At 38.0% G+C, this 27,233-nt stretch overlaps 1 protein-coding gene across 4 annotated transcripts in view; it reads right to left on the bottom strand.

Moving 5' to 3' along the window:
* Positions 1-12,378: 12,378 nt before the first annotated feature.
* The window catches only part of GFPT1 (glutamine--fructose-6-phosphate transaminase 1), a 71,817-nt gene continuing 56,962 nt past the window's right edge, over positions 12,379-27,233 (bottom strand). For 2 of the 4 annotated variants that reach the window (XM_059943147.1, XM_059943148.1), the window contains 5 exons: positions 24,945-25,059; positions 24,552-24,679; positions 23,432-23,599; positions 22,587-22,748; positions 12,379-13,900 (listed from right to left, as the gene is read on the bottom strand). In XM_059943147.1, coding sequence (XP_059799130.1) covers positions 13,787-13,900; positions 22,587-22,748; positions 23,432-23,599; positions 24,552-24,679; positions 24,945-25,059 — 687 coding nt within the window. In that variant the 3' untranslated portion in view covers positions 12,379-13,786. Of the gene's footprint in view, positions 13,901-15,649; positions 21,947-22,586; positions 22,749-23,431; positions 23,600-24,551; positions 24,680-24,944; positions 25,060-27,233 lie in introns of those variants that run through there. The other 2 variants (XM_059943149.1, XM_059943150.1) reach the window with 1 other exon arrangement.

Genomic DNA, 27,233 nt, shown 5'->3' with positions numbered 1-27,233 from the left:
CCCCGCTTTCGGAATCGTGAGTACTGTGGATCCCCCCCCTCCCCACTCCAAGTTCCAACCAATTAATTCAACAAATCCCTGGGAGCCTGGGCCACGTTGTTACATTCACTATTTTCTCTTGTTAAGGTGACCCTTTCTCCACCCATTGATCTCCCACTCTTCCCAACACTCTCAGCGCCAGTATAGGCCTTGCCAGAGGCCACCTTACTCAAAGTTGTCCTTTCCCTCTGACCATCAATAGCTGTCTTCAGAACAAGTTGGTGCTGTCTTCAGCTGCTCTCTTTCCTTAGGGACCTTGTGCAAATAGTCCCGTCACTATTATTCCACTGCCCTCCCCCAAGGTTCTCAAATTAGACTCGCAAAACTAAAACCCCTGGTGAATTTGCACAGTGTCTTTTTTTTTTTTTTTTTTTTGTCATTTTAAACCAACAGTTCCCTTAGATTATCAGTTTTCACAGAGAAAGTGTTAAGTAGTTATAAAAGAAAAAAGCAGAGAATGAGGACATGTGGATCCCAGCCCTGGTGGTCACCAACCAGCTCTGTGAACCTGGAGTTCTCTTTGTGCTTCATGCTTCCCCCGTTAAAATAACAAGTCGTGAGTACAGAAGCCTGGAAGGGTAGGAGGTGTGGTGTTCACAGAGGAGAGGGGAACAGGGCATTCGGAGGAGAAGAAACTTGAGAAGGAGACAGTGGAGCCAAGGGTGAGAGAGTGAGCGTTCTGGTGTGTCATCCAAGCCCCACCCACTCCAGGAACTGAGCCCTGTGGTGCCTCAAGGGTCTGCACCTTTGGGGTGACCAGGCGTGGCCCAAGGAGAGGGCACCACAGGTGTGGCAGACATCCAACCCAGACCTGGCAGAAGACCCTATGAGTGGACTTTCCCAAACACCTGAACAAAACTTCTGAGGACTTTCAGAAATGCCTGTGTTGCCGCTGTGGAGAACAGTATGGAGGTTCCTTAAAAAACTAAAAATAGAGCTACCATATGACCCTGCAATCCCACTCCTGGGCATATCCAGAGAAAAACATGGTCCGAAGGGATACATGCACCCCAATGTTCATTGCAGCACTGCTTACAATAGCCAAGACATGGACGTGACCTAAATGTCCATCAACAGAGGAATGGATAAAGAAGATGTGGTACATGTATACAGTGGAATATTACTCAGCCATTAAAAAGAATGAAATAATGCCATTTGCAGCAACATGGATGGTCCTAGTGATTGTCGTACTGAGTGAAGTATGTCAGACAGAGAAAGAGAAATAGCGTATGATATCCCTCATATGCGGAATCTGAAAAGAAATGATACAAATGAACTTATTTACAAAATAGAAACAGACTCACAGACTTAGAGAATGAACTTATGGTTACCGGGGGGAAGCATGGGGTGAAAGGACAGTTGGGGAGTTTGGGATCAACATGTACACACCGCTGTATTTTAAATGGATAACCAACAAGGACCTACTGTATAGCACAAGGAACTCTGCTCAATGTTATGTGGCAGCCTGGATGGGCGGGGAGTTTGAGGAAGAATGGATACACGTATATGTATGGCTGAGTCCCTTTGCTGTGCACCTGAAACGATCACAAATTGTTAATCGGCTATACTCCAATATAAAATAAAAAGTTAAAAAAAAAAAGAAATGCCTGTGTCATTTGGGGGTAGCAGGGGACACCAAGGTCCTGTAGTTGTGAGGGGCACTGAAGTTGGTGTAATGAAGCTAGTGCATGGACCCTAGGTTGGCTGGTCCTGGGGATACCCAGGGGACATAATCAGGGTTCATCTGGATCACTGGAATCCTGGTGCCATGCATACATACATCACGCACTTTGGTACCCTTGGAATCGAACCAGTTTATTTACTAGGGTACCCCTGGAAGGGGCATCAGCCCAGAAGTCTGGTGCTCACGGCTGGCTTTGGAGACCCCAGAGGGCCATGATGAGGCAACAACTGAAGAGACCCCCATAGGCTACTCTGGACAGGTCTGGAGATGTGTCCAGATGTTCAGGAGGGGGAGAAATGCAAACAGCTTTACCTGAGCTTTTGGACATTCCTGATCACTCCATGATCCTGGGGAAAAGATGCCGGAAAGCACTCTTTAAGTTCCTTATCTCATTCCTTAAGTTTTTAGAAGGACTGGGGAATTCCCTGGCGGTCCAGTAGGACTCCACGCTCTCACTGCCGAGGGTCCAGGTTCAATCCCTGGTTGGGGAATTAAAATCCCACAAGCCACGAGGCACAGCCAAAAAAAAAAAAAAAAAAAAAAGTTTCTAGAAGAACTGAGTCCACCTAGAGCAAACAATGTCAGATGTACCAGAAACTGGGACCCTCTGAAGATATGGGCATGTAAGCTGGATCCAGTGATTCCTGAGGCCAGATCTACCCCTGCCTTTCCAGTTACATGAACCAATAAATCCCCTTTTGTGCTTCAGTTCAAGAGAGTAGGTTTTTTTCCTCACTAATAACCAAATGAGTCCTCTCACAATACGGGAGCTTGTTAAGACTTCACAAATAATTGTATGTGGGCTACCAGCTGGGGCAATGGCAATATGAAGCGTGGTCAGTTGGGAGACCTGCAGTGCTCTTAAGAGAGACGGAGAAGTTAGGGAGGCGGAGTAAGTGTTTTGTCAGGCACGTGAACTGAATTAAAATGGCAGCAGAGGCTGGTCCAATAGACTTTAGATCTGTAAAAAGCCGGTATTACATTGTCATATTGCAGGTTAAACTCTCTTCCAATTATTAGACACCTATCACCCTTGCACTTCAAGATATCAGTACTTAACACTTAATTTTGAAGTGGTACAGGATGCCTGAAAACAGCCTCGCGAAATAATAAAATTCTACTCAAGTCCAGATGGCTTGAACTAGCTACACACAAAGAGAAGAGGCCCCTGTAGATTGAGGATTATTAAATACGAAGTATGTTTGTCAGGAAAATCCTTTGTTTATATAAACAGTAGAAGTACCACCATGGTAACCCTGCTTGGTTTGCAGCCCATAAAAGCCTCCCAGCCAAATTCCCGCCTCCTTTTTCACTGCTAGTCTACATTTTTTAAAAACATCTCCAGCCAAAATTCCATGATCTGCCTGCTTGGTTTCCAGGCTCAGAAAATATCATTTAAAAAGTGGAGGGGAACCAGTTGAAACCACGGCCAAAGCTTCTAAATGAAAGCTCATTTCTGTCTCTTTCTCTCTCTCTCTCTCTTTCTCTCTCTCTCTCTCACACACACACACAAAGACACATTTTGTTTGCCAACTACAGTATGCTTTTCCTTTTTTAATGTAACCCAAGTTTCCTTGGGCCCCACAAGCCTGCAGGGCCAATGAAATAATATTAACATATGGGCAGCTGTAACCCACCTTCGCTCTGGGTTTTTCTCCCACCTGTTCACAGAGCATCTTAGGGGGTGTAATTAGACGTGCCCTTGAACAAATCCACTGCGAGACAGATGTAGTGCAGCCTATCCCTCGGTGGTGTCCACAGGGTCCCTATCACCTCTGCACTCTCCCTGGAAGTCAGGGCACCCTCTGGTATGTGGTGAAGCTGCAGAGAAGCCCTCATGGCCCTTGGTTTCTGTTCAGTTAATAAGCATCAAACCAGGCTGCTGTACACACTGTCTAATTGTCTTATTGACATTTGTAGCAGAAGATGCCCCTGCCATCCAAAGAACCCAGCCACATATCCAATGGCCAGTCCAAGTGGTGGCACCTGGCCCGTCTCAGTGTACCCTCCCCTCCAGCGGCTGAGGTCAAAGGGTTAGTCTAATCCGCAGGAGGCTGCTCAGGCCCTCACCCAAATAGGCATCTGGGGGGCCCCGCCCACCCGTTCAGACATGTCCAAATATGTCTGATCCACTTACACCCAAGCGGGGATCTCTGGTCCCTCCAAAAAGAGAGACCTTTAGAGAATGCAGCAGTCACAGTCACCCTCTCTGTCTGCTCACCCGAGGCTGATGGTCCGGGCCCAACCACTGGGGGAAAGGATTGCTCTACTCCAGGAGAAAAGTAAATTGACATCAGATTATTTTCCAGTAGCATTTCCCACCTCTTACCATTTGCCACATTGGATTCCACATTCCAATTTTCAAAAGGACAGGGGCATTGATAATAGAAAAGAAAAGTGAAATTAACTGGAATCAAGGACTTTATTATCTTCAAGTGTATAAAGCATGAGATTTATGATTGAGAATTGTTTGGCTTTTACCTGAAATGTTCTCCTTGAGATACCAGGAAACCAGACCTGCAGAGATACAGTGAGGTTAGAATACATAGAGTTAAGGTTATTTATTAAGTTTGGTCAAATTTTGGATTCCCCTTTTTTTAAAAAAACCCGGCTTGCTATAGTTGTGCTTACTTTTTAAAGTTCTTAATTTAATAGAGAATAAGTAACACCGTCTCTCTCTCTCTATTACCTACTTCCCATTCACATTTCTGGTAAGTTTCCCCTTCCATATGCTACATATATTACATATGTTACATACATTACAGGATTAAAAGTCCCTTTATAGACATTTTCTCAGGTAATAAGTGTTTAAGGGCTTCATGACCCCAATTCACTATGTTTTTTCAATCTCAACTCAGGCTTCAATTCACACATTTCCAACTCAGCCCAGGGTATGTGGGAGCCCAAAACGACTTTTAGAGAAGGACAAATTGGCTTATCTTAGTGTGTTTCAGTCTAAGCATCACCCCAAGAAAATAATGCCTCTGCTTAGCTCTGCACCAACTGGGGAGCAAGAAAAGAGAAGCAAAATAACTTTTTGCATAAATGAGGCCTTTTACATCATTACTTTCTTCAAAGTGTTGTAAATATTTGAACAACTATATTAATAATTTGATATCAATTCCAATGGGGGGAATGGTTCCCCACACCAACAAGCAATTAATTCAATTCTGACACTATCTACCTGGAGATAGCATCAGATTCCACAGGATAAGGGCTCATTCGCACAAGACTGCCCTCCACTTTAGATGTCAATCACAAACCCAGGTTGTTACCTGTGCTTCTGGCTAGCTATAAATTAGAGCTTCCCATGACCCCCCCCCACCCGCCTTGGGTTCAGTTCATTTGGTAGAGAGGCTCACAGAACTCAGGAAACCTGGTTACTCACCAGATTATTGGTTTATTACAAAGGATATTAAAGAATATGAATCAACAGCCAGATAGAAGAGATGCATGAGGCAACATATGGGGAAGGGGCATGGAGCTTCCATGCTCTCCCAGCACCTCCATGTGTTCACCAACCTGGAAGCTCTAAACACCGTCCTTCTGGAGTTTTCTGGAAGCTTCCTCATATAAGCAAGGTTGATTAAATCATTGGCCATTGTTGACTGGTTCAACCTCCAGCCCTTCTCCGCTCCCTGGAAATCAGGGGATGGGACTAAAAGTTCTAACCCTCTAATCGCGTGGTTGGTTCCCCTGGCAACGAGCCCCCATCCTTAGGTGACCTAGGAGCTTTCCAAAAGTCACCTCATTAACACAATAAGAGCATCTTACGATGCTCATCACTCAGGAAATTCCAAGGGTTTTAGGAGCTCTGTGCCAGAAACTAGACAAAGACCAAATACACATTTATTATAAATCACAATATACAAGGTACTTTTTCTCTTATTATTTCACTCAGAATCAGATCTGCAGGAGCACACAGTGCTCCCTCCCATACCATGGTCTAAAGAATAGACTTAAGTAGGTTGGCCCATGAATATAAAGAGGTAAATGGTTACTGAACATTTCAATGAATGTTTTCCTCCAGGGAGACAGAGAGCCATGGCTCACACACACACTCTTGCCTGAGGCTGTACAGTGGACCCAATGAAGCTATGAGATCTAAAGGTGATGTTTCTCGAAGTGTGGCTCTTGGCCACCTGTACCCAGATTATCTTTGGTGATTGTTAGAAATGCAGATTCCTGGGCTGCAACTCCACTCACTGAATCAGTCTCTGCTGTTGACCTGAGAATCTGCACTTTTTAATAGGCTTCTCAGGCACACTAAAATTTGAGAGCTACTTCCCCAAGGCCTAAAAGGAGACATGGCTCTAAGGGAGACATGGTAGTCTCTCTTTGTAAAATTTTATTGGGAAACAATGATGACCAGATACCAATCGGGTCCTTTAGGAGTTAGTGTTGTGCACATTTAAGCCCCAAATTCACATCACTTGATAGCAAAAATCTCAAACCATGAATGTAGAAAGCATTTCTGGACGGGTAGAGTCTTAGGCGCCTCACGGAAATAAATGCAAAACCTCTCTGAAGGAAGGCACCTTCAACCTAGGCTTCAAAGAATTCCCAAAAGTAATTCTCTGAGGAACTCACAGTCAAAATGAACAAAACACACAAAGAAATAAGTCACTAGGAGTGAATGTCAGCAGAAACAACAGACCACCCTGATACTGGAAATAGCAGGCATAGAATTAAAAATAACTCTGCATATCATGTTTAAAAAAGTAAAAGACAAGGTTGAAAAAAGCTTCAAGGAAGAGAAAATAGTCACCAAAGCTGAAAAATAACCAAAAAGCACACACACACACACACACACAAATATATATATGTATAGTTATGTTAAATATACAAATATATTTATATTAAATATTATATAAATATATTATAGTAAATATGTATTTCTATATTTATATAGATAGATAAAATCATTGAAATTTAAAAAGTCAGTGGATTGACTGTCATCAGGCACAAAGGAACTTTCTGGGGAGATAAAAATATTCTACAACTGGAATGTGATGATGGTTGCACAACTCTATAAATTTTCAAAAACTTTTCGAATTCTACAGTGAAAATGGATAAAGCTTATAGTATATAAAGTATTCCTTAATAAAGTTCTTAAAAAAAAAAAAACTCAAAGAATTGCTTTCAGAACAAATTAGACACAGCTAAGAGTAAACTAGTGAACCAGAAGACAGATTAGAAGAAATCATCTGTAATGATTCACAGAGAGATAAAAAGATGAAAAATACACCTGAGAGGTTAAGAGACATGGAGGATAGGGTGAGATTGTCTAACACATGTCTAATCAGGGTACCAGAGGGAAATGAGAGGCTAAATGGAGAAGGGAAGATATTCAAAGAGTTACTAGATGAGACTTTTCCAATTCAAAATCCCTGAAGTCAAGCTCAGTGAATCCCAAATAGGGTAAATAAAAAGAAATCCACACTTGGAAACAACAGAGCAAACCTGCAGACCACCAAAACCGAGGAGGAGATCCTAAAAAGCACCATAGAGAAATAACAGATTCCCTTTAAGAACAATAGACTATCTCCTCAGCCACAATGGAAGCAAAGAGATTATATGCTGAAAGAAATAACTACCTACCTGGAATTCTATGCCCAGAAAAATAAGACATATTCAGACAAGTAAAATCAAAGAGAATGTGCCTCTAGCAGTCCATCACCAAAGGAAACCCAAAGGAAGGAATCCCAGACACAGGCATGATAAGCAAGAATGTATAAAGATAAATGTGCATAAATCTAAATGAACAATGACCGTATAAAAGAATAATAATTTCTGGGCTTCCCTGGTGGCGCAGTGGTTGCGAGTCTGCCTGCCGATGCAGGGGACACGGGTTCGAGCCCTGGTCTGGGAAGATCCCACATGCCGCGGAGCGACTGGGCCCGTGAGCCACAACTACTGAGCCTGCGTGTCTGGAGCCTGTGCTCCGCAACAAAGAGAGGCCGCGACGGTGAGAGGCCCGCGCACCGCGATGAAGAGTGGCCCCCACTCGCCGCAACTGGAGAAAGCCCTCGCACAGAAACGAAGACCCAACACAGCCAAAAATAAATAAAAATAATAATAAATAAATTTAAAAAAAAAAAAAAAAAGAATAATAATTTCTTATGAGGTTAAATAGTATAATTTAAATATATGTTAATAATAACATATGAGTAAGGAGTGGGGAAACAAATTAAAATTTCCTAAGGTCCTTCCACAGTCTGGGAGGAGGATAACATAGATTAACTTCAGATTTTGATATGGTATATATGAATATTGTGATTTCTACTGTAACCCCTAAAAGGACAGAAACAGAGTATAATATCCAAACAAATAGAAGTGAAAAAAATGGGATGATAAAAAAATATTTAATCCAAAGAGGAGCCTAAAAAGGAGAGAAAAAGAAACACAGGACTGGCAGGTCAAAGAGAAGGAACAAAATAAAACTCTAGGTATAAACTTATATGAACATAAATTACATTTTAAATATAAATTGCTCTATTTAAAAGACAAATATTTTCAAATTGGATTTTTAAAAATCTAATTTTTTGCTGTTTACAATAGTTTATATCTAAAACATAAGGATCCAAAAAGGTTGAAAATAAAAAGATGAAAAATATATATCATGCAAATATTAACCAGAAGAAAATTGGTGTGACTGTATTACTGACAAACTGAATCATTTTTTTATATAAATTTATTTATTTTTTTATTTTTGGCTCTGTTGGGTCTTCGTTGTTGCACTCCGGCTTTCTCTAGTTGTGGCGAGCGGGGGCTACTCTTCGTTGCAGCGCACAGTCTTCTCATTACGGTGGCTTCTCTTGTTGCGGAGCACGGGCTCTAGGCACACGGGCTTCAGTAGTTGTGGCACGCAGGCTCAGTAGTTGTGGCTCGCGGGCTCTAGAGCACAGGCTCAGTATTTGTGGCACACGGGCTTAGTTGCTCCGCAGCATGTGGGATCTTCCTGGACCAGAGCTCGAACCCGTGTCCCCTGCACTGGCAGGTGGATTCTTAACCACTGCGCCACCAGGGAAGTCCCCAAACTGAATCTTGAAGTAAAAATTATGACTAGAGGATAAAGAGGGTTCTTTTATAAGAAAAAAAAATTTAATTCATCAATAACAATTTGAAGTACGTATACACCTAAATACAGTATCAAAATATCTAAAGCAAATATATGAGAAGAAATATATAAAGCAGTAATATGAGAAGAAATGAGATAATGCCACTGTCATAGTGGATCTCTCTCAGTTATTGACAGAACAAGCAAACAAAACAATCAATGAGGATATATAAGATTTGAACAACACAGTTGACATACAACCTAATGGATAGATATAGAACACTATACCCAGCAACAGCATAGTAATATTAAAGACAAGTACACATAGAACACTTGAAAAAATTGACCATATTCCAGACTGAAAGCAAGCATCCAAAAGATTAAAATAATTCAGAGCATGTTCTCTGACCATGTTAGATATCAGTAACAAAAAGATAACTAGAATCATGTCTGAAAATTAAGAAACCCTTCTAAGTAAGACATGAATCAAAGAAGAACTCATAATGGAAATTCAAAAATATCAATATTTTGAACGGATATGCCAAATATTACATACTACAACATAAAGCAATTTGTAGAAGGAAATTTACAGCCTATAAATGACCAAATTGAGTTTATCTTGGGAAGGTAACGTAACCTGCTTCATTAGCAGATTAAAGGAAGAAAATAATATGATCATCTCAATAGAAGCAGAAAAAGCTTTTGTTATACCTAAGCAGCCGTATGGTATTTTTTTAAAAATTCTTAGCAAACCAAAATTAGAGGAAAAAAACTTCCTTAACCTGATAAAGGATGTCTACAAAAATCTACAGCAAATATAAAACAATGGTAAAATGTTGAAAGTCTTCAAAACATTGAAAATTGAGGTAAGGAACAAAACAAGGAAATTCCTATTACCATTTGTATTCAAATTGTACTGGATGTCCTAGGCAACACAGTAAGGCAACTTTTTAAGATGTGTAAGGATTAGAAAGGAAGAAACAAACCTGTTATTATTCACAGGCAACATGATTGTGTACAAAGAAAACTCCATGAGAATTAATGTGAGTTTAGCAAAGCTGCAGCAAAAAAAAAGTCAACATACAAAATCTCATCGTACTCTCTATACCAGCAACAAAGAGCTAGAAAATGAAATTTTTTAAAAGATACCATTTATAAGAAAAACAAAAACTATCAAATACCTAGGGATAAATATAACAAAAGATGTGCAGTTTCTCTGAATTCGTTTCCTTGTGGCTGCTTAACAAATTACTACAAACTTGGTGACTTAAAACAATAGAGATTTATTCTCTCACAGTTCTGGAGGCCAAAAGTCTGAAATCAGTATCACTGAGCAGAAATCAAGGTGTTGGTAGGGCCACTCTCCCTCTGGAGAATTTGGGGAAAGTCCTTTTCTGGCCTCTTCCGGCTTGTGGTGGCTGCTGGCATTCCTTGGTTTGTGGCCACATCACTCCAATCTCTGTGTCTGTGGTCAAACTGCCTTCACATCTTCTTCTGTGCTAAATCTCCATCTGCCTCCTAATGATACATACACGTAGGCCCCACTTGAATAATCCAGGATAATCTCCCCATCTCAAACTCCTTAATTTAATCACATCTGCAAAGATCCTCTTACTATATAAGGCAACATGTATAGGTTGCCTTATATGGTAAGGCCTATCAGGTCCTTATATGGACCTGGTATCTGTGGGGGTCACCATTCAGCCTACTACAGCCTCTATGGATTAAAATTACAGAAATTGAGTCATTAATGAAGACTTAAGTAGAGACATGTGCTCAAACCACGTACATAGACTGGAAGACTCAATGCCATGAAACTGTCAATTTTCCCCATATTCATTTATGAAATTAATGCAATCCCAATAAAAATGTCAACAGTTGTGTTTGCACAACTTGACAAGTTGTTTCTAAAATTTCTATATAAGTACATGCAAAAGGAAAAGAATAACCAAGTCGTTCGAGAAGAAAAACAGTGAGAGGAGACTTGCCCTATCAGATATCAAGACTTTTTATGAAGCTACACAATGGAAACAATGTTGAATTGGTACAGAGACAAATAGCCCATGGAAACAGATCCACACATGTGAACACTTGATATAAGCGGTGGCATTGCAGGGAAATTGGGAAAGGGTGAGTGTTTTGGTAAATAGTGCAGGGAATTATGGCATCCACATAAAAATAATTTAAAATGAATCCTATCCCACACCAAACTCAGAATTAATTCCAGGTGAACTAAAAACCTAAGGATTTTTTTTTTTTTTTTTTAAACAGAAAGCCTTATTTCTTTTCTTTTTTTTTTTTTTTTATTTTTGGCTGTGTTGGGTCTTCGTTTCTGTGCCAGGGCTTTCTCTAGTTGCGGCAAGTGGGGGCCACTCTTCATTGCGGTGCGCGGGCCTCTCACTATCGCGGCCTCTCCCGTTGCAGAGCACAGGCTCCAGACGCGCAGGCTCAGTAGTTGTGGCTCACGGACCTAGCTGCTCCGCGGCATGTGGGATCTTCCCAGACCAGGGCTCGAACCCGTGTCCCCTGCATTGGCAGGCAGATTCTCAACCACTGTGCCACCAGGGAAGCCCAAATCTAAGGATTTTTAATCCAAGGATGAAAACAAAGCTTATAAGGGTTTTAGAAGACAATATAGGAGAATTTACTTATGACCTTATGAATCCAACAATTCACATAAAAACACAAACCATAAAGGGAAAAAAAATGATAAATTTGACTATGTTAAAGTCAAGAATTTCTATATGATACCAAAAAGAAAATGAAAAGAGAAATCACAAATGAGAGAAAACAATTGCAATACACATAACAAAGAACTAGAATCCAGGATATATAAAGAGCTCCTATAAATTAAAGAGTAAACAACAGATCATCCAGTTTTCAAAAACTGATTTTGAAAAGACTTGATCACTTTACAAAAAGGAAAAAAAAGAAAGTGGTCAATAAGCATAAAAAAAGACACTCAACTCATTAGTAATCAAGGAAGCACAAGGTAAAACCAAAATGAGATACAAAGGTACATCCACCATTTAGCAAAAACTAAAAAGCCTTACAATACCGGTTGAATTAAAACTTTTATTATTACATGATAAACACTCTTTTTGTCTATGGATGCTTTTTTCCTAACTTTAATTTTATTGTAGGTGGATGGACCTAGAGTCTGTCATAGAGTGAAATAAGAAAGAGAAAAATACCGTTATGCTAACGCATATATATGGAATCTAAAAAAATAGTACTGATGAACTTAGTGGCAGGGCAGGAATAAAGACACAGACGTAGAGAACAGACTTGAGGACATGGCAGGGAGGGGAAGCTGAGACGGAGTGAGAGGGTAGCACTGACATATATACACTACCAAATGTAAAACAGATAGCTAGTGGGAAGCAGCTGCATCACACGGGGAGATCAGCTCGATGCTTTGTGACGATCTAGAGGGTGGGATAGGGAGGGTGGGAGGGAGGCTCAAGAGGGAGGGGATATGGGGATATATGTATATGTATAGCTGATTCACTTTGTTATACAGCAGAAACTAACACAACATTGTAAAGCAATTATACTCCAATAAAGATGTAAAAAAAAATTTATTGTGGTAAAATATATATAACAAAGTTCGGCATTTTAACCATTTTTAAGTGTATAATTCAGTGGTATTAATTACATTCAAAATGCTGTGAAATCACCATCACTATTTTCAAAATTTTTTATCACCCCAAATGGAAACTCTCTACCCATTAAGCAATAACTACCCATTCATCCTTCCCCCAGACCCTGTTAACCTCTAATCTAATACTTTCTGTCTCTATGAGTTTGCCTAGATATTTCATAAGCAGAATCATATAATATTTGTCCTTCTGTGTCTAACTATTTCACTTACCATGTTTTCAAGGTTCACCCATGTTTTGGAATGTATCAACACTTCAATCCTTTTTTATGGCCGAATAATATTCCACTGTATGTATTTGTCACATTCTGTTTATCCATTCACCTGTTAATGGACACCTAGGTTGTTTCTACCCTTTGGCCATTGTGAAAAATGCTGCTATAAACATTGGTATACAAGTATTTGTTTGAGTCCCTGTTTTCAGTTCTATTGAGTATATAGCCAGGAATGGAATTGCTGAATCATATGGTAGTTCTATGTTTAACTTTTTGAGGAACTGCCATATTGTTTTCCATAGCAGCTGCACAATTTTCAACTAACGTTTTTTATTTAAAATCTATCTTATATTATTATAGCTCCCTCAATTTTCCATGAATTAGGACTTGCCTAGTGAACATTTTCACATTCAGCTTTTCTGTGTCTGTTTTAAATGTCTCCTACATTGTTTATTACCAATGTATTTGGATATATTTCCCAAATTCTATTTTTTTCCTAACACTTTGGAAACTATATCCTATATCATAAAAATGTTAACATGCATATATTTAACTTAACAAAATCCAAAGTTATTATCTTTACCCTCCTCTCACATAATAAAAAGGGACTTACTATGTTTTAACTATGCTCCCCCACTCCCAAGTTACATTATTGTCTAGCATTTTAATTTATCATGGATTGTTCTATAGTTTCTCAAATTTAAAAAATTATTATTACTGTTTTGGACAGTCAGTGCTTTAGATTTACCCTCATTTCAGTGTTTCTTCGCTCACCATTCGTTTATGTTGCATCTCAAATCCTTCTGGGATCATTTTCCCCTCACCTTAGCGTTTACCTTTGAGAGATCCTTTAGTGAGAGCCCCAGTTTTTGTTGATTAGGTAATATATTTTTCCATCTTCTTTTTTTTAAATTAATTTATTTATTTTTGGCTGTGCTGGGTCTTTGTTGCTGTGCGCGGGCTTTTTCTCTAGTTGCGGCAAGCGGGGGCTACTCTTCATTGCAGTGCACAGGCTTCTCATTGCGGTGGCTTCTGCTGTTGCGGAGCACAGGCTCTAGGCACACGGGCTTCAGAAGTTGTGACACGCAGGCTCAGTAGTTGTGGCTCACGGGCTCTAGAGCGCAGGCTCAGCAGTTGTGGCTCGCGGGCTCTAGGGAGCAGGCTCTGTAGTTGTACCACACGGGCTTAGTTGCTCCACGGCATGTGGGATGTTCCCGGACCAGGGCTCCAACCCGTGTCCCCTGCACAATTATATATATTATATATATATATATATATATATACACATATACACACACACACACACATACACACACACATTTATGTAATTAATCAACTTTTCCCTTTTCTCCTTCCAATTATTCTACTTAAGACTACATAAGACTTTCATAACAAGGGGGATTGTTTTTAAGGAAGAGGAATAAACATCACACAGAGATGGATAGAGAAATTCATGAAATGTATCTCCTTTTCTTGGGAAGGCGAGTGCATCTTTGTTTCAACACGGATAGTTGCTGTGTATCAGGCAGAATCATGATATTCTTTTTGTTCTTCTTTGGAAATTTAAACATGAATACAAGGGTAAGTATAGATGCTGTGTATTCCAAAGGGCGAACTGTGATGGACAACGTCTGTTCAATATTCTGTACTATCCTCACCCTTCTAAATTCTCCCTTCTACTGGATACCTGTACACAGAGATCCAATTAGATTTCACCAATGAGAGCCATTTGTGCACAATTTGGAAGGGAAAAGAGAAGTAGAAATAATATTCTCTAGTGGCAACTGCAAACAGACTAATGGGCATCAGATAGCTAATGTGGGACTCACCAACATCTTCCCAGCATCTTCCTGAGAATCATCCACCCAGATGCTTTGGACAGCTGAGATCACTGACAGTAGCTCGCTGCAATTCCTACACTGGCAGATTTCACAGTGCCCTCCCTGATCTGCATTTCCCAGAATTAATGGCTGTGTAAACCCAATTCTCCATATTAAATCCTTTCCTACTGGAAATGCCAGTAGTGATTTATGATTTCTTGACCAAACTCTAACTCAGCAAGTAAAGGCACTGAAAAGAAAAAATAAGGGGGAAAAAATGCTACTTAGACTGTAACTTAGGTCAGCAAGTATTTTATTAAGCAACTGCTACGGCAAAGTCATGTGCTCAGCCACACAGAGATATATGTTTACGCTGAGTTCATTTGTCCGTGGGTCCTTTTTCATATGATCTGTGTACCTGGTGTAGTACCCAGCACACTGGACAGCACAAGGTAAGAATGACAAGAAAAGCAAGACTTGGCTGTTAAATTTTTGTGAAGAGAATATCTATTTAAATAATGATTCAATTTTGAGGCATCCTATTTGAGCACAAGCCAAGCCATTATAGATTCTTTAATTTTAAAAATAATAACATTAAAAATCAGCCCTATCTTCTGATAGGGTGATTGTCAACATTCTCAGAGCTGCCCTTACTTCATTTCAGCATATTAAGCCCAAAGGAGTCGAGAACCATTAACTTAAGAACATCACACTTTGGGAAGGTCAAATTGAAGAGACCAATGTGTCTGTAAGGCAGCTAACTTTTCTCTATCTTGGGGAATCTCAGTCACTTCCCTTCATTCCTGTGTTCTGTCACAGGAACAACCAGGAATTTGCAAATAAATTGATATAAACCTGTCTCTGCTAAGAAAACAACTCAAAGTACTTAAGTTACTAATGTTGTGTCAGTAAAGTGAATTTTGCGCTCAGAGGCCAGTATATTTTTCCACTTCACTTAAAGCACAGAAAAAGACTACCTATATGAAGAAGTTTTAAAATTAATTTTTTGTTTCTTTCAAAGAAAGAAATGCTTTGAACTTCAGTAACACATGATTCCAAGTTAATAACCAAGAACATAAGACAGAAATCCTACGAAGATCTCCCACAGTTCCTAGGTTTCTCCATAGCAGCAGTAAAAGTGAATTAAGAATAAAATCAATATTGGGTTTATAATTTTATTCAAAGGACAAATACAAAACAGAAAGCAAGAGATAAAATTCAAAGCAAATGTGCTCAATATTTCAAAACAACTCTACGTACAAAGTAAATAGGAAAAAACAACAACCTAAAGCCCCCGTAAATCACATTGGCTAGATACATTCAAGTCTAACAGAAAGAAACTTGAATTTAATGCAATTTCGATTACCTAGAAACTGAAAGTCTTTATCGTCTCAGACTATTTTCCATCCCAGTTAGGGGCATTATTTGAAGACAAAGCTTTCTAACGAGTCCATCTCACACTGAACTTGCCATAGTAAAACATCCTTCACTGATGCCACACTGGCTTTTCTTAATGCCAACAACAGTGTCACCTGAAAGGGGCTGTTGGCAGAAACAAACTGTAGTGATCCTGACACATCTAGACCTTTGCACCCTGGCTATTGCACGACAATCTAAAACTAACGGATATCAACCTTTGGGTCTCACAAATTAAGAATATATTAGTTAAGAACAAGTGATCATTTGCCTTTTAGGTATAGTGCATCTAGAACTCTCAGTGAGTATTTACCTATATTACAGGCTTTGGGAATTCTGGCCATTTTCCTTCTAAGACCTCACCATATTTATCTCCATTTCAAAGCATACAGAGCTAAGTGATGGAGGCAAAAATTAACCTCTAAAGATCCCCTGGGTGTGCAATAGCTGTGAGTTCCACAACGTACCTTATTCGCATTGTTGGAAATAATGCAATCGGTCGCTAAACTGCAGAAATTAAGAGCATATGAAAACATGCCAATTGCTTTCATCCTAACAGGCATAAAGTCTTTTTAATTTTATATAAACATATACAAAGGCAGATTGATAAATAAATGGGAAGGAAATAACTATAATTCTATCCAGAGAGCACGTCTCCAATTGTTTACAAGCTCCATTTTTTATTCCATATTTTCAATTACACATCCATACTCCATATCAAAAATTTTTTGAAATATGAAAAAGGAAATATGGTTACATAACAGCATTCTCTATAAGAAAATACATGTGTGAACCTTGGCGTTTTGAGTCAATGAATCATGTTAATATGAAGTTCACAAATATGCCTTTTCAACCTTGGAGATAATCTCTTGTGTACATGCTAACCAAAAAGAGAATAATAAATTTATCTTATTACATATATACTTCCTGGGAAGGGGTCAGCTGGTTAAATGACCTATAACCTGGCAACTTCTCTGTATATTATTACAAGATTACTTTTTATCTCCAGGATGCTTGTTAAACTAATAAAGCTTCTACATCATTTTTTTAAATTTAACCTCAGATTAATGGGAGAAACTTAAGGACTTCTTTCCTTCATCCAAAATATTAAAGAACTTATTTTTCCTCAAATCCACTTCAATGAAAAGTGGCCTCTTAATTTTTAGGGAGATTATTTCTTGGCCTTTAATACGCACTCGGTAAATACTTACTGATAGTGAACTGAAGGGAATTTAAAGAAAACCTTTCACTAGGAGTAAAGCTAAATTTTATGTAAAAACATGTGGCCTGTGGAAAAAATGATCCATGCTGGTGTGGATCTGGGCTTTGCTGCAGAGCAACACAGAGTGAAAGAGAGATGAGAGATTGGGCTCAATTCTACGGGAAGGCAACACAGCACATCTATTCATTCAAACCACCCTGGCATAACTCTGTCTCCTGCAAAACACAGCAAGTGCTGTAAGCACTAGGGATAGAGATTTTAGCTTGCTGTTTATAAAAGGATCCTGTAAAAGGACTCTTTGTTCAATAATTAAGAGATTGCCAGATACTACAGAAACTTTAGATTTGGAGTATATGCTGTACTTGCTATTCACCCATCTTAAATATCCTTCTTTTGCTACTATCAATTCACTTAAACAAAGTTGTTGAACACTGCATATACCCTGTAAATTTGCTAGAAACAACATAGTGTCACAAAAAGTTCTAAAAGACTTGAGAAAGTATAATATTTACAGAGTATAACAGAAAAAGTAGAGCCTTTGTTTTATCTAATAATCCTTTTTAAAATAATTGGGAAGTTGGAGTGAAGACGTGACTTTTAAATATATTTATGTAATATTTCTTCTTTTTAAAAGCAACAGTAATGAATAAACTTTTAGCATCAAAAATGTTTACCAACAACTAAAGTAAACATTGGCTACATTCTTAGTACAATACAATCTTTAACACAATGACAAACATGTATACACTTCAAATATTGGCAAATTGCTTCAAAATGCAATTCTCAGCAAGTTTTTGGTAGCTTATTCACAGTTCAGAATTATAGTCACTGGACTCAGAAGACATGAGGAAGAAATGACTGACTGGCTCAGTAAACTAAACATTCATCTTGAAGAACAGAAAACTGAAACAAAGGCAGGATGATTCTAAAATTTCTAGCTCACAAGAAATATAATTTAAACAAATACTGAACGTTTTATTTAAGCAAAAAATAAAAATTAACTGCAGAACAGTTTTAAAAAGCTAACAGGATCACTTCTATATTCATTCTGAAAACTAGTATAGTAAGAAAGGTAATTTGAGAATTTCCTAAAAAGTTCTCATTAGCCATTATTCATGGCATATTCCATAACATTGATATCAAGCTATTACAGACTCACAAGTTAATATGGCATAACTTTACAGTCTTGCTAGTTAACTATGATTTTTATTTTAACCCTGGATACAATTGGTTCAAAGCTAATATTACCATTCCTACTGGTTATCATGTCACAGATCTAAAGATACAGTTAAATTCATCAAGCTAGGGAAATACTGATAGATTAACAATCTTTAAATATTGTGGGGGAAAAATGATTTAATTGTTAAAACTTTTAAACCTGAGGCTCTAACACTAAAAACAAAGAAAGTAATCTGAAATATGTTTTCGCAGGTAAAACACTACCTGGTATTCTGATATACAACATCTACTAAATATGTGGATATAAGACTTCTTTATCTTTCTTTACCATTCCCTTCAATTTCTTTGGCCTTCACAAATTCAATGTGAGCTCTGAATTCTTTTTAAACATTTTCAATGACATTGTGCTTCTTAGAAAAATCACTTAAATAGTAGCATACAATAAGTAATTAACATTAGTCGTTCCCTTTTATTGCTATAGTATATATCCTAATTAAAAAAAAGAGAGGAAACTGACCCCAAAGGACTTCTTAAAATATGTTTGTTAAAGCAAACATTTCAGCTGGTTTTCCTTCTTTGAAGAGTTATAGAAATGTGTCAAAGGAATACTACCAAGGAGCTAAAACGGGGGTTCTTTTCCTCTCATCCTCATAATTAACTCAGGTCAAGAGACCTGTATTCAAAAGAATAAGACAATGTCACCTCGGAAACAATTTCCTAAGAACCTAAGAGAGAAAATCTTTATTAGCACTCTAACAGCCCCATCTGCACATCACGCTGTGTCAGTTCCCTTTTAGTTGTGATGTTTGATTGTTTTCACCTTTGCATCTAATGACTGCTGTTCCTTAGAGTACCACAGACACATGGATCTATAGCCTGTGATAACAGCTTACTCTACAAAACACACTTCACCTCTTAGGAACATGATACGCACCAAAACTTGGACCATGATTTAAGTGAACAAATCCACTCACAACATTTAACAGCTTGACTTCATTTTTCCACTCTCTCACCCTGTGCCTTCCAATGATCCTAGTCTCCACAAGTGATGAGTCCATCTGGGGACAAGTGGACTTTGCTTTAAACAGGATGTATTTTTCAGTTTCTACCACAGTGACTTTCCCATAATAGGGTGTTGACAGAGTTATAACAAACTAAAAACAGTTAACATTAATTTTCCTCCTATAACAAACTAAAAACAGTTAACATTAATTTTCCTCCTACCATCTATTCCTATGGCATAGGTGATATAAAAAGACAGAAAAGCTGACTGATGCCAAAGTTACAATCAAGTACTTGGCCATGTGTTAGATGCTAACATGACCTCTGGCCTACAAAGGGCTCATGACCTGCGGTAAGGAACTCTAAGTTATACATGAGTGAATTTAAATTTTAAATGTACTACAAGAAAGAATTTTTTACAGAAAGGACTCCTTTTGTAGAATATCTTTCTTGAAAAATCAGATTTTCTTATCCTGTATTATACTGGTTTTAACTGAGCATCCACACTTATTAGCAGTTTGCCTCATTACATTATTTTGTGTGTTCATAATTCATAAAAGCATCTAAAAATCACTACATTAAACAGGGTAGGGAGCAAGAAGAAGGGGTAGGGAATGGAAGCCACGTTTGTTTGGAAAATACCACATTTTTTTTCTCACTATTGGTTTCTGAGATTTGGTTTAGAACTTACCCTAGCCTGAAGTGTATATGTGTGTGTTTGAGAGCTAGAGAAAGATAGACAGACACACCAAACACGCACACACAGAGAGGGAGAGGAAACAGAAACTGAAAATTAATGATTGATTTCACATATCAGTTTCACTTGGAAAGCTAACTCGAACTTTGGAAATGCTACAAATCCATATAAATCATGTGCATAAAATGCTAATATAACGTAAGAATGACACTACACACATACTAAAACTAGCAGGCCTACACAGAATAATATTAGAAACAATTAAAATAGATAAATATAGCTATAGTAGCTATATAAATGTGAACAGTAATCCTATTTCATTTTAAAAACAGGTTTCTAGTCTTAACCTACGAGTCCTTCTGAATTACCTCAAAATATGCCAATTCTTCCTCTAACCCTAACACAAGGCAGAATTCTATGCTTCTCTTCCAATAGCTACTAGAAAATCGTAACCTCATCAAGAAGTTCAAACACAGAAAAAGGAAAAGACTGAGCTTACTTAATTATACTAAATATCTTACCTTCACAATTTAAAAGTGAAAACTTTTGAAAGAGAAGGACTTAACAAAAACATAAACACACTGTCCTGTAACAGCCAAAGTGTGGCCAAAAAAGCTCCGTGAAGAAATTATTACAACTTTTTGGGTGTCAAGCTAATATTCTACTTTAAATTTTTTAATCTAAATTGTAAGTTTCCATTTCTGACACTAGCTAGCTGAAGGCACCTCAGTATCACTTTATTTATATCTTCTTCATTCCTAAATATTTTTCAGGGGTAGAACAGAATATACAGAGAGAAAAATACCTAGAAAGTAATACTAAATTTTATATAATCCTTCACTAATATCAGTGTAAAGCATATAGCTTTTTCTAATTCTAGCCCATCGTATATATTTAGAGTCAAATGATCAGTCAAAAGACTTGTAAATCTTCCAAACAACTGCAAGGAGCTTCCAAATTGGCACAAAGGTACTACTAGTTTGATGCAACAAGGCAGTGAGAGAAGTTAAAATTAACTGCAGGTAATTCTTCTCTGGGACAAAGTTGAAGAGAATTCTGAATATATTGGTATTAATTTGAGACATTTGATAGCAACTCTGTGTGGTGATTTCAAAGAATAAGATAAAATGTCATTCAGCACTAATTAAAAAAAAAACAAACTACAGATATGAGGAAATTAAAAACCACTTTCAGGAGATGAAAAAACAAGGAGTAGGATATACAACATGTACATATCCCACTTCAAACTTAAAATCATATCGTCAGTTGTACAAAGCAGCTCAAATTTAAAGTTTGTGCTATGAAATTGTGCAAGTATTTTCTATCAAGGGCTGGAGAAAACCAACGCACTACTATACTATTTATCTTCCTAAGTTACCTTGACATACAGATAACAGGCAGTAAGTTTGAGAGACTAAGGTTAACAACTTAGAAATCCCACAAAGAAAAGTTTTCAGTTTTTAAGTTTTACAGTTTGATTTAAAAACAAAATAACAAACAAATTTAAAAATAAATCACACCATCTTCTCTTTATAACTGAATTAAATGTCCAAGTACATTGCTGCTGGCTTTAAATATTCCAATTAAATGCACTACTCTTTCATTGGCCGCCTCTCAGATTGAAGTGGAGGGCCCGAAAATCCAGCACTCAGCATCCTTTAATGAAAATGAGAGCTAAATCTCTTTCTGACACCAATACCAATATAGATTCCATTATTCAAACTCCCTCACAAATTACTGGGAAAATATGAGGTAATTTCACAAAAATCACAAATTGAATGGAATAATTATAACTGATATATAAATAAGGATTTACTAGAAAAGGCTTAGGGGGTGATATTTTAAATCAAGGTTTTAAATACAAAAGGTGTCTTGTGTTGCTTAATTGCCCAGTTTCAGATGTTCCTTATTCTACGGTTACAGATTTGGCTAGATTCCGCGGGAAATCAACCTGCAAAAAAAAAAACCCAGCAATTTTTGAGAGATTATACAGATATTGGGGGGGGGGGATGGCTATAAGCAAATTATTTTTGCTTATAAAAAACATAAAACAGAAAACATGTTCATTAACCATCTTTACTATAGACTACAAAGAATTAGATTAGAAAATATAGTAATATATCTTTAAAAGACTTGAAATCAGGAAAAAGAATTCCAAAGGAGCCAGTTCGGCACATGAAAAACTCCTGTGGTCCTCTATGAGGTGGCATCCCTCTCAGGGGACACTAGAAACGTGTAAGAGCAGATGTTTTGATTGTCACTTTGGTTGTCACAATGAATGAGGGACCAGGAATGCTGAGAGTCCTACAGTGTGTGAGAAAGTCCCAAATAAAGAATTTCCAATAGCTACCTCATTAAGAAACAGAGAAAGAAAACAGGTAATCTCCAGTCATGGAGGTAACATCCAAGATTCCTTCAAGTTCCATGGGTAGGAAAATGTTAGGATGTAACCTACAAATTGGGCCATGGAAATATAACAAGTGACAGAGATATGTATGAGGGAATTCTCAAATTCTATTGCTAAGAATTTAGAAGGAAACTATCAAAATGTACCAGGGTGAAAAGCCAGCCCAAAGCGGTCCATCACTTACATCATAGCCTCTCAGCACAGCCAGGTGGAAGGCCAGCAACTGTAAGGGGATCACGCTGAGAATGCCCTGCAGGCAGTCCACTGAGTGTGGCACTTTGATTGTTCTCTTTGTGTTCTTAATGGTCTCCGTGTCCTCCTTATCACAGATCACCACTGGCCGCCCCTGGGAAAGAAATCACACTCGCAATCACTGGTTAAGCAAAAGCAGGGCTGTAACACGTGAACATGCAAATTTTGCACTGCACGATTCACACGTGGCCTCACTGACATAGGCTTATTTAAACTCACAATCCCATGTGGTAAGTCTCACTCACAGTCAAGGAAACAGAAGCTTTGTAGGATTCAGTGCTTTCTTAAACTCACACAACTAAGAAACAGCAGGCTCGGTACTTAAATCTAGGACTACCTGCCTTCAAAGCCCAAGTCTGTAACCGCTGCATTGTGACTAGAGATTAACATCTTTGGAAATTTACATACAAAGCCAAACGATCTGAAGAAAACTCAATTAAGCACGGCACCAGTAATATTAATATAAAATCTAGTTCCTCCTGAAATACACATTTAAGAATATTAAATTAAAAGAGAACAGCATACGCTAATTGAAGAAGACAGGACTTGGAGACCAAGACCTCATTTTTGATCTTGGTTCTGGTATTATGAGAACTATGAGCTAGGTCCTGTCAAAACTCTTGAGTATCTCAGATTACTCACATGCAAACCTAAGCATGTTTTGTAAGCCACCTGATGGGTACTGGTCTATCACTTTAAATGTCATAAAATTCAAATAAGCTTTAGTGACCCAACTCTTAAACCCCCAAGGTGTCCTCACAGCAGCTCCTGACTTACCTGCCTAGCAACCACCTGCTGAAGAGCATTCTGACACTTGGCATAGGTGTGATCTCTCATGATGATCATGATGACAGGCATCAACTTATCCACCAAAGCTAGAGGGCCGTGTTTCAACTCACCAGCAAGGATACCTTCAGAGTGCATGTAAGTGATTTCTTTGATTTTCTAATAGGAAGAAACTAGATTAGTCTTCAGTCTGTTTTTCAAAAATCCGTTCTTTAAATATTACACAAGACATCTGATGTCTGAAGTCCCTGTCTATTTATCCAAAAGTATTAAAGGATCACTGATGTGCAAATATAGCTAATAGGCTAACTGATCGTTATTTCTAAATATAATGTCAACAACTATTTGGAAGTTTTAGAACTCCACAAGGACTTTTTGAAGAGTTTAGACTATCATGAATGTACTCATATTTCTTTGTAACTGATCTCCCAATTGCTTCATATTTGACCTCAATTAAATCTCACACCTAGAGAACTTAATATTTGGACAAAAAAATAACCCAAGTTACTTGCTAAACCCACGGTATCATGCTAAAATGTACTCTTCTTGATTCTCACTTTTGAATTAAGTATTCTGTTATACTTTCTGTTATACCTCAAGGTAAACAAATCAGAATGCATAAATATAAAGGCACTTTTGTAAAAGGTCCACCTATTTCATTCAGTCTAAAAGTATGACTGGGACTTCCCTGGTGGTGCACTGGTTAAGAATCCGCCTGCCAATGCAGGGTACACGGGTTCGAGCCCTGGTCCGGGAAGATCCCACATGCCACAGAGCAACTAAGCCCGTGTGCCACAACTACTGAGCCTGTGCTGTAGAGCCCGCAAGCCACAACTACTGAAGCAGTATGCCACAACTACTGAAGCCCGCGCACCCTAGAGCCCATGCTCCGCAACAAGAGAAGCCACCGCCATGAGAAACCGATGCACCACAACGAAGAGTAGCCCCCGCTTGCCGCAACTAGAGAAAGCCCGTGTGCAGCAATGAGGACCCAATGCAGCCAAAAATAAATAATTTTTTAAAAATAAAATAAATAAATAAATAAATAAAAGTATGGCTATGTGCCAGGTCCATAAGTCAACATTCTGAAATTGTAAGTGAGAAGACTTACTAGGGCCCCTTCAAGACAAGTAGCATAATGATAGCCACGTCCCATTATCAAGACTGACTTCTGGTGATAAAGTTCTGTTGCCAGTTTCTGAATTTCATCATCCATGCTCAAAACTTCCTTAATTAAATCTGTTAAGAAGTAATATTAGCAAAATCTATGAAAAGAGGACAATAAACTAAACCAATATAATAATAACAATAATAATAATAACATATGGGTAGCAACCGATAAAAGACCAACGTTTCTAATCTTCTGTGCTATCGCTGTGGGGTTTTTAAACGCACAGGTGTCAAGTAAAAAGATCTTGCTGACTGAACAGGTACAAGCCACAGCTTCACCCATTTATTTCCCACTCCCTTAGACAACAAGCAGCGTGTGTGAGCATCTTCATACCAGGCAGCCGCTTCAATCCAAGCATGATCTCTTTGCGTCTCTCTTGCATGGAGATCCTGTCGTCACACATCATAAGAGCAAACATCACAAGGGATACAAACTGGCTTGTGTATGCCTGAAATACCCAAAAACACAGAAGAATTAGTTGCAGTTGCATTTTAAGAAGCTGGAATTTTTAATTTAAAAAGATGAAAATAAACAAAAAAATTCCCACTGGTTTAAGTGCATATCTTTTTAAAAACAGCATTAGTAGCAGCAAAGTAAACCAGTATTTAGGAAATCTACCACTGTTCTCCTTTTCCGAATTTGAGCAAATAACTTAACCTTTATTTCCAAATATCAAATATAAGTTCCTTATAATGCAGTGGATGCTTATGAAATCCCTAATACAGTACCCTCAAGAAAGGAAGAGAAATGAACCAAAGGAAGGTAAGTAGAGAGTAAATCTGTATGTGCATAACCAAATTAAGCTGTGAATGTAAGTCAAAAACAAGGGTTTGAAAGCCTCTCCTTAATGTACTTGCACTGGTTTTGCTGGATTTTTTTTAAATTTTCTCTGTGATTTTTCACTTTTGTCTATTGCCTGTTCTTACTACTTTTTTTTTTAATTTTGGCTAAAAATTTTTTTAAAGTTCAACTGTAGAAAAGTAAATAGAAATAAGAATAAACCTCAATCTTATTAATAGGAATAATTACATTAATAACATATTATTAATAACATTGTGAGTAATTACTTTCGATTTTTACTATTTTTTTCCTTTATATTGTTAAGAAAATTATTAGTAGGTGTAATTTTATAAGCTGTGCTATTCTTTTTTTATTCTATTTTATTTTTTAATTTTATTTTATTTTTGGCCACGCTGCATGGCTTGCAGGATCTGAGTTCCCCAACCAGGGATCAAACCCGCGCCCCCTGCAATGAGAGCAAGGAGTCCTAACCACTGGACCACCAGGGGATTCCCCAAGTTGTGTTCATTCTTTTTTTTTTCCATTAATTAATTAATTAATTAACTTAATTTTGGCTGTGTTGTGTCTTCATTGCTGTGCACGGGCTTTCTTTAGTTGTGGCGAGCAGGGGCTATTCTTTGTTGCAGTGCACGGGCTTCTCACTGAGGTGGCTTCTCTTGTTGCGGAGCATAGGCTCTAGGTGCAGAGTCTTCAGTAGTTGGGGCACACAGGCTTCAGTAGTTGTGGCACACGGGCTCAGTAGTTGTGGCTTGCGGGCTCTAGAGCGCAGGCTCAGTAGTCGTGGTACATGGGCTTAGTTGCTCCGCAGCATGTGGGATCTTCCCGGACCAGGGATTGAACCCATGTCCCCTGCACTGGCAGGCGGATTCTTAACCACTGAGCCACAAGGGAAGCCCATGTGTTTATTCTTAATTAACATCACAAGCACTTTCCCAAGACAGAATACTTTCTATCTTGTTTACTAGTGTGTAATAACCTTGAGCAGTTTTTTCCCTTTTGGGCCTCAGATGGTCTACCTCTTAAAGATACATAATACCTACAAGATTATCATGAGAATTAAATGAAACAAACGTAAAGCATTCAGCATAATGCCTGACATACAGACTCAAAACAAACTTTTCATTAATGAAAATTTGAACTAAGAGACATTTATTTTCCGAGGCTACAGAATGCAAATATTTTAAAACTTGCGGTCTCACTGCCAAGCCCATTTTGATTCCTGTTAGCTACATATGAATGTGAGATATGCTTATTTTACCACATTCTTTGCAATATTGAGAACTACCCTTTTAACAAATTTTTACCATTAGACTGCTGGACAATGTACTCTCACTACTACTTCACCATACATATCTTGAATCCAAAAAATTAAGATTATTTTTCATATTTGTTAGCCATTTTATGTTTTCTCTTTTGAAAGTTAATTTCATTATTCTTCACTTGTTTTTTGACTTGGTTTTGTTTTCTTTTCAGTTGGTCTTAAAAAGGTCTCTATTGTTACATTTCAAATACATTTTCCCAGTTTAGGTTAACCTTTTACAATGGTATTTATTCACACAGAAGTTTTAATTTTTAAACTTTATGTCATGCTTTGAAGCTTAAATAGGCCTTCCATCCTAACATCAGTTAAGCATTATTAAATTTTCTTTTTTTTTTTTAAAGGCCATTTGCATTTCTTTGTGTGTCTTTATTTTTAGAAGCTATATATTGGAATATTAACCATTGTAATACAACTTACATACTGTATTTTCCCAGTTTGTAATTTGTGTGTTTTTTTTTAATTTTATTCATTTATTTATTTATTTATGGCTGTGTTGGGTC

The sequence above is a fragment of the Balaenoptera ricei genome, chromosome 13 (assembly GCF_028023285.1).
Source record: "Balaenoptera ricei isolate mBalRic1 chromosome 13, mBalRic1.hap2, whole genome shotgun sequence".
Taxonomy (NCBI): Eukaryota; Metazoa; Chordata; class Mammalia; order Artiodactyla; family Balaenopteridae; genus Balaenoptera; species Balaenoptera ricei.
The sequence above is the reverse complement of the archived record's forward strand: the minus strand, read 5'-3'. Positions and strand labels throughout refer to the sequence as shown.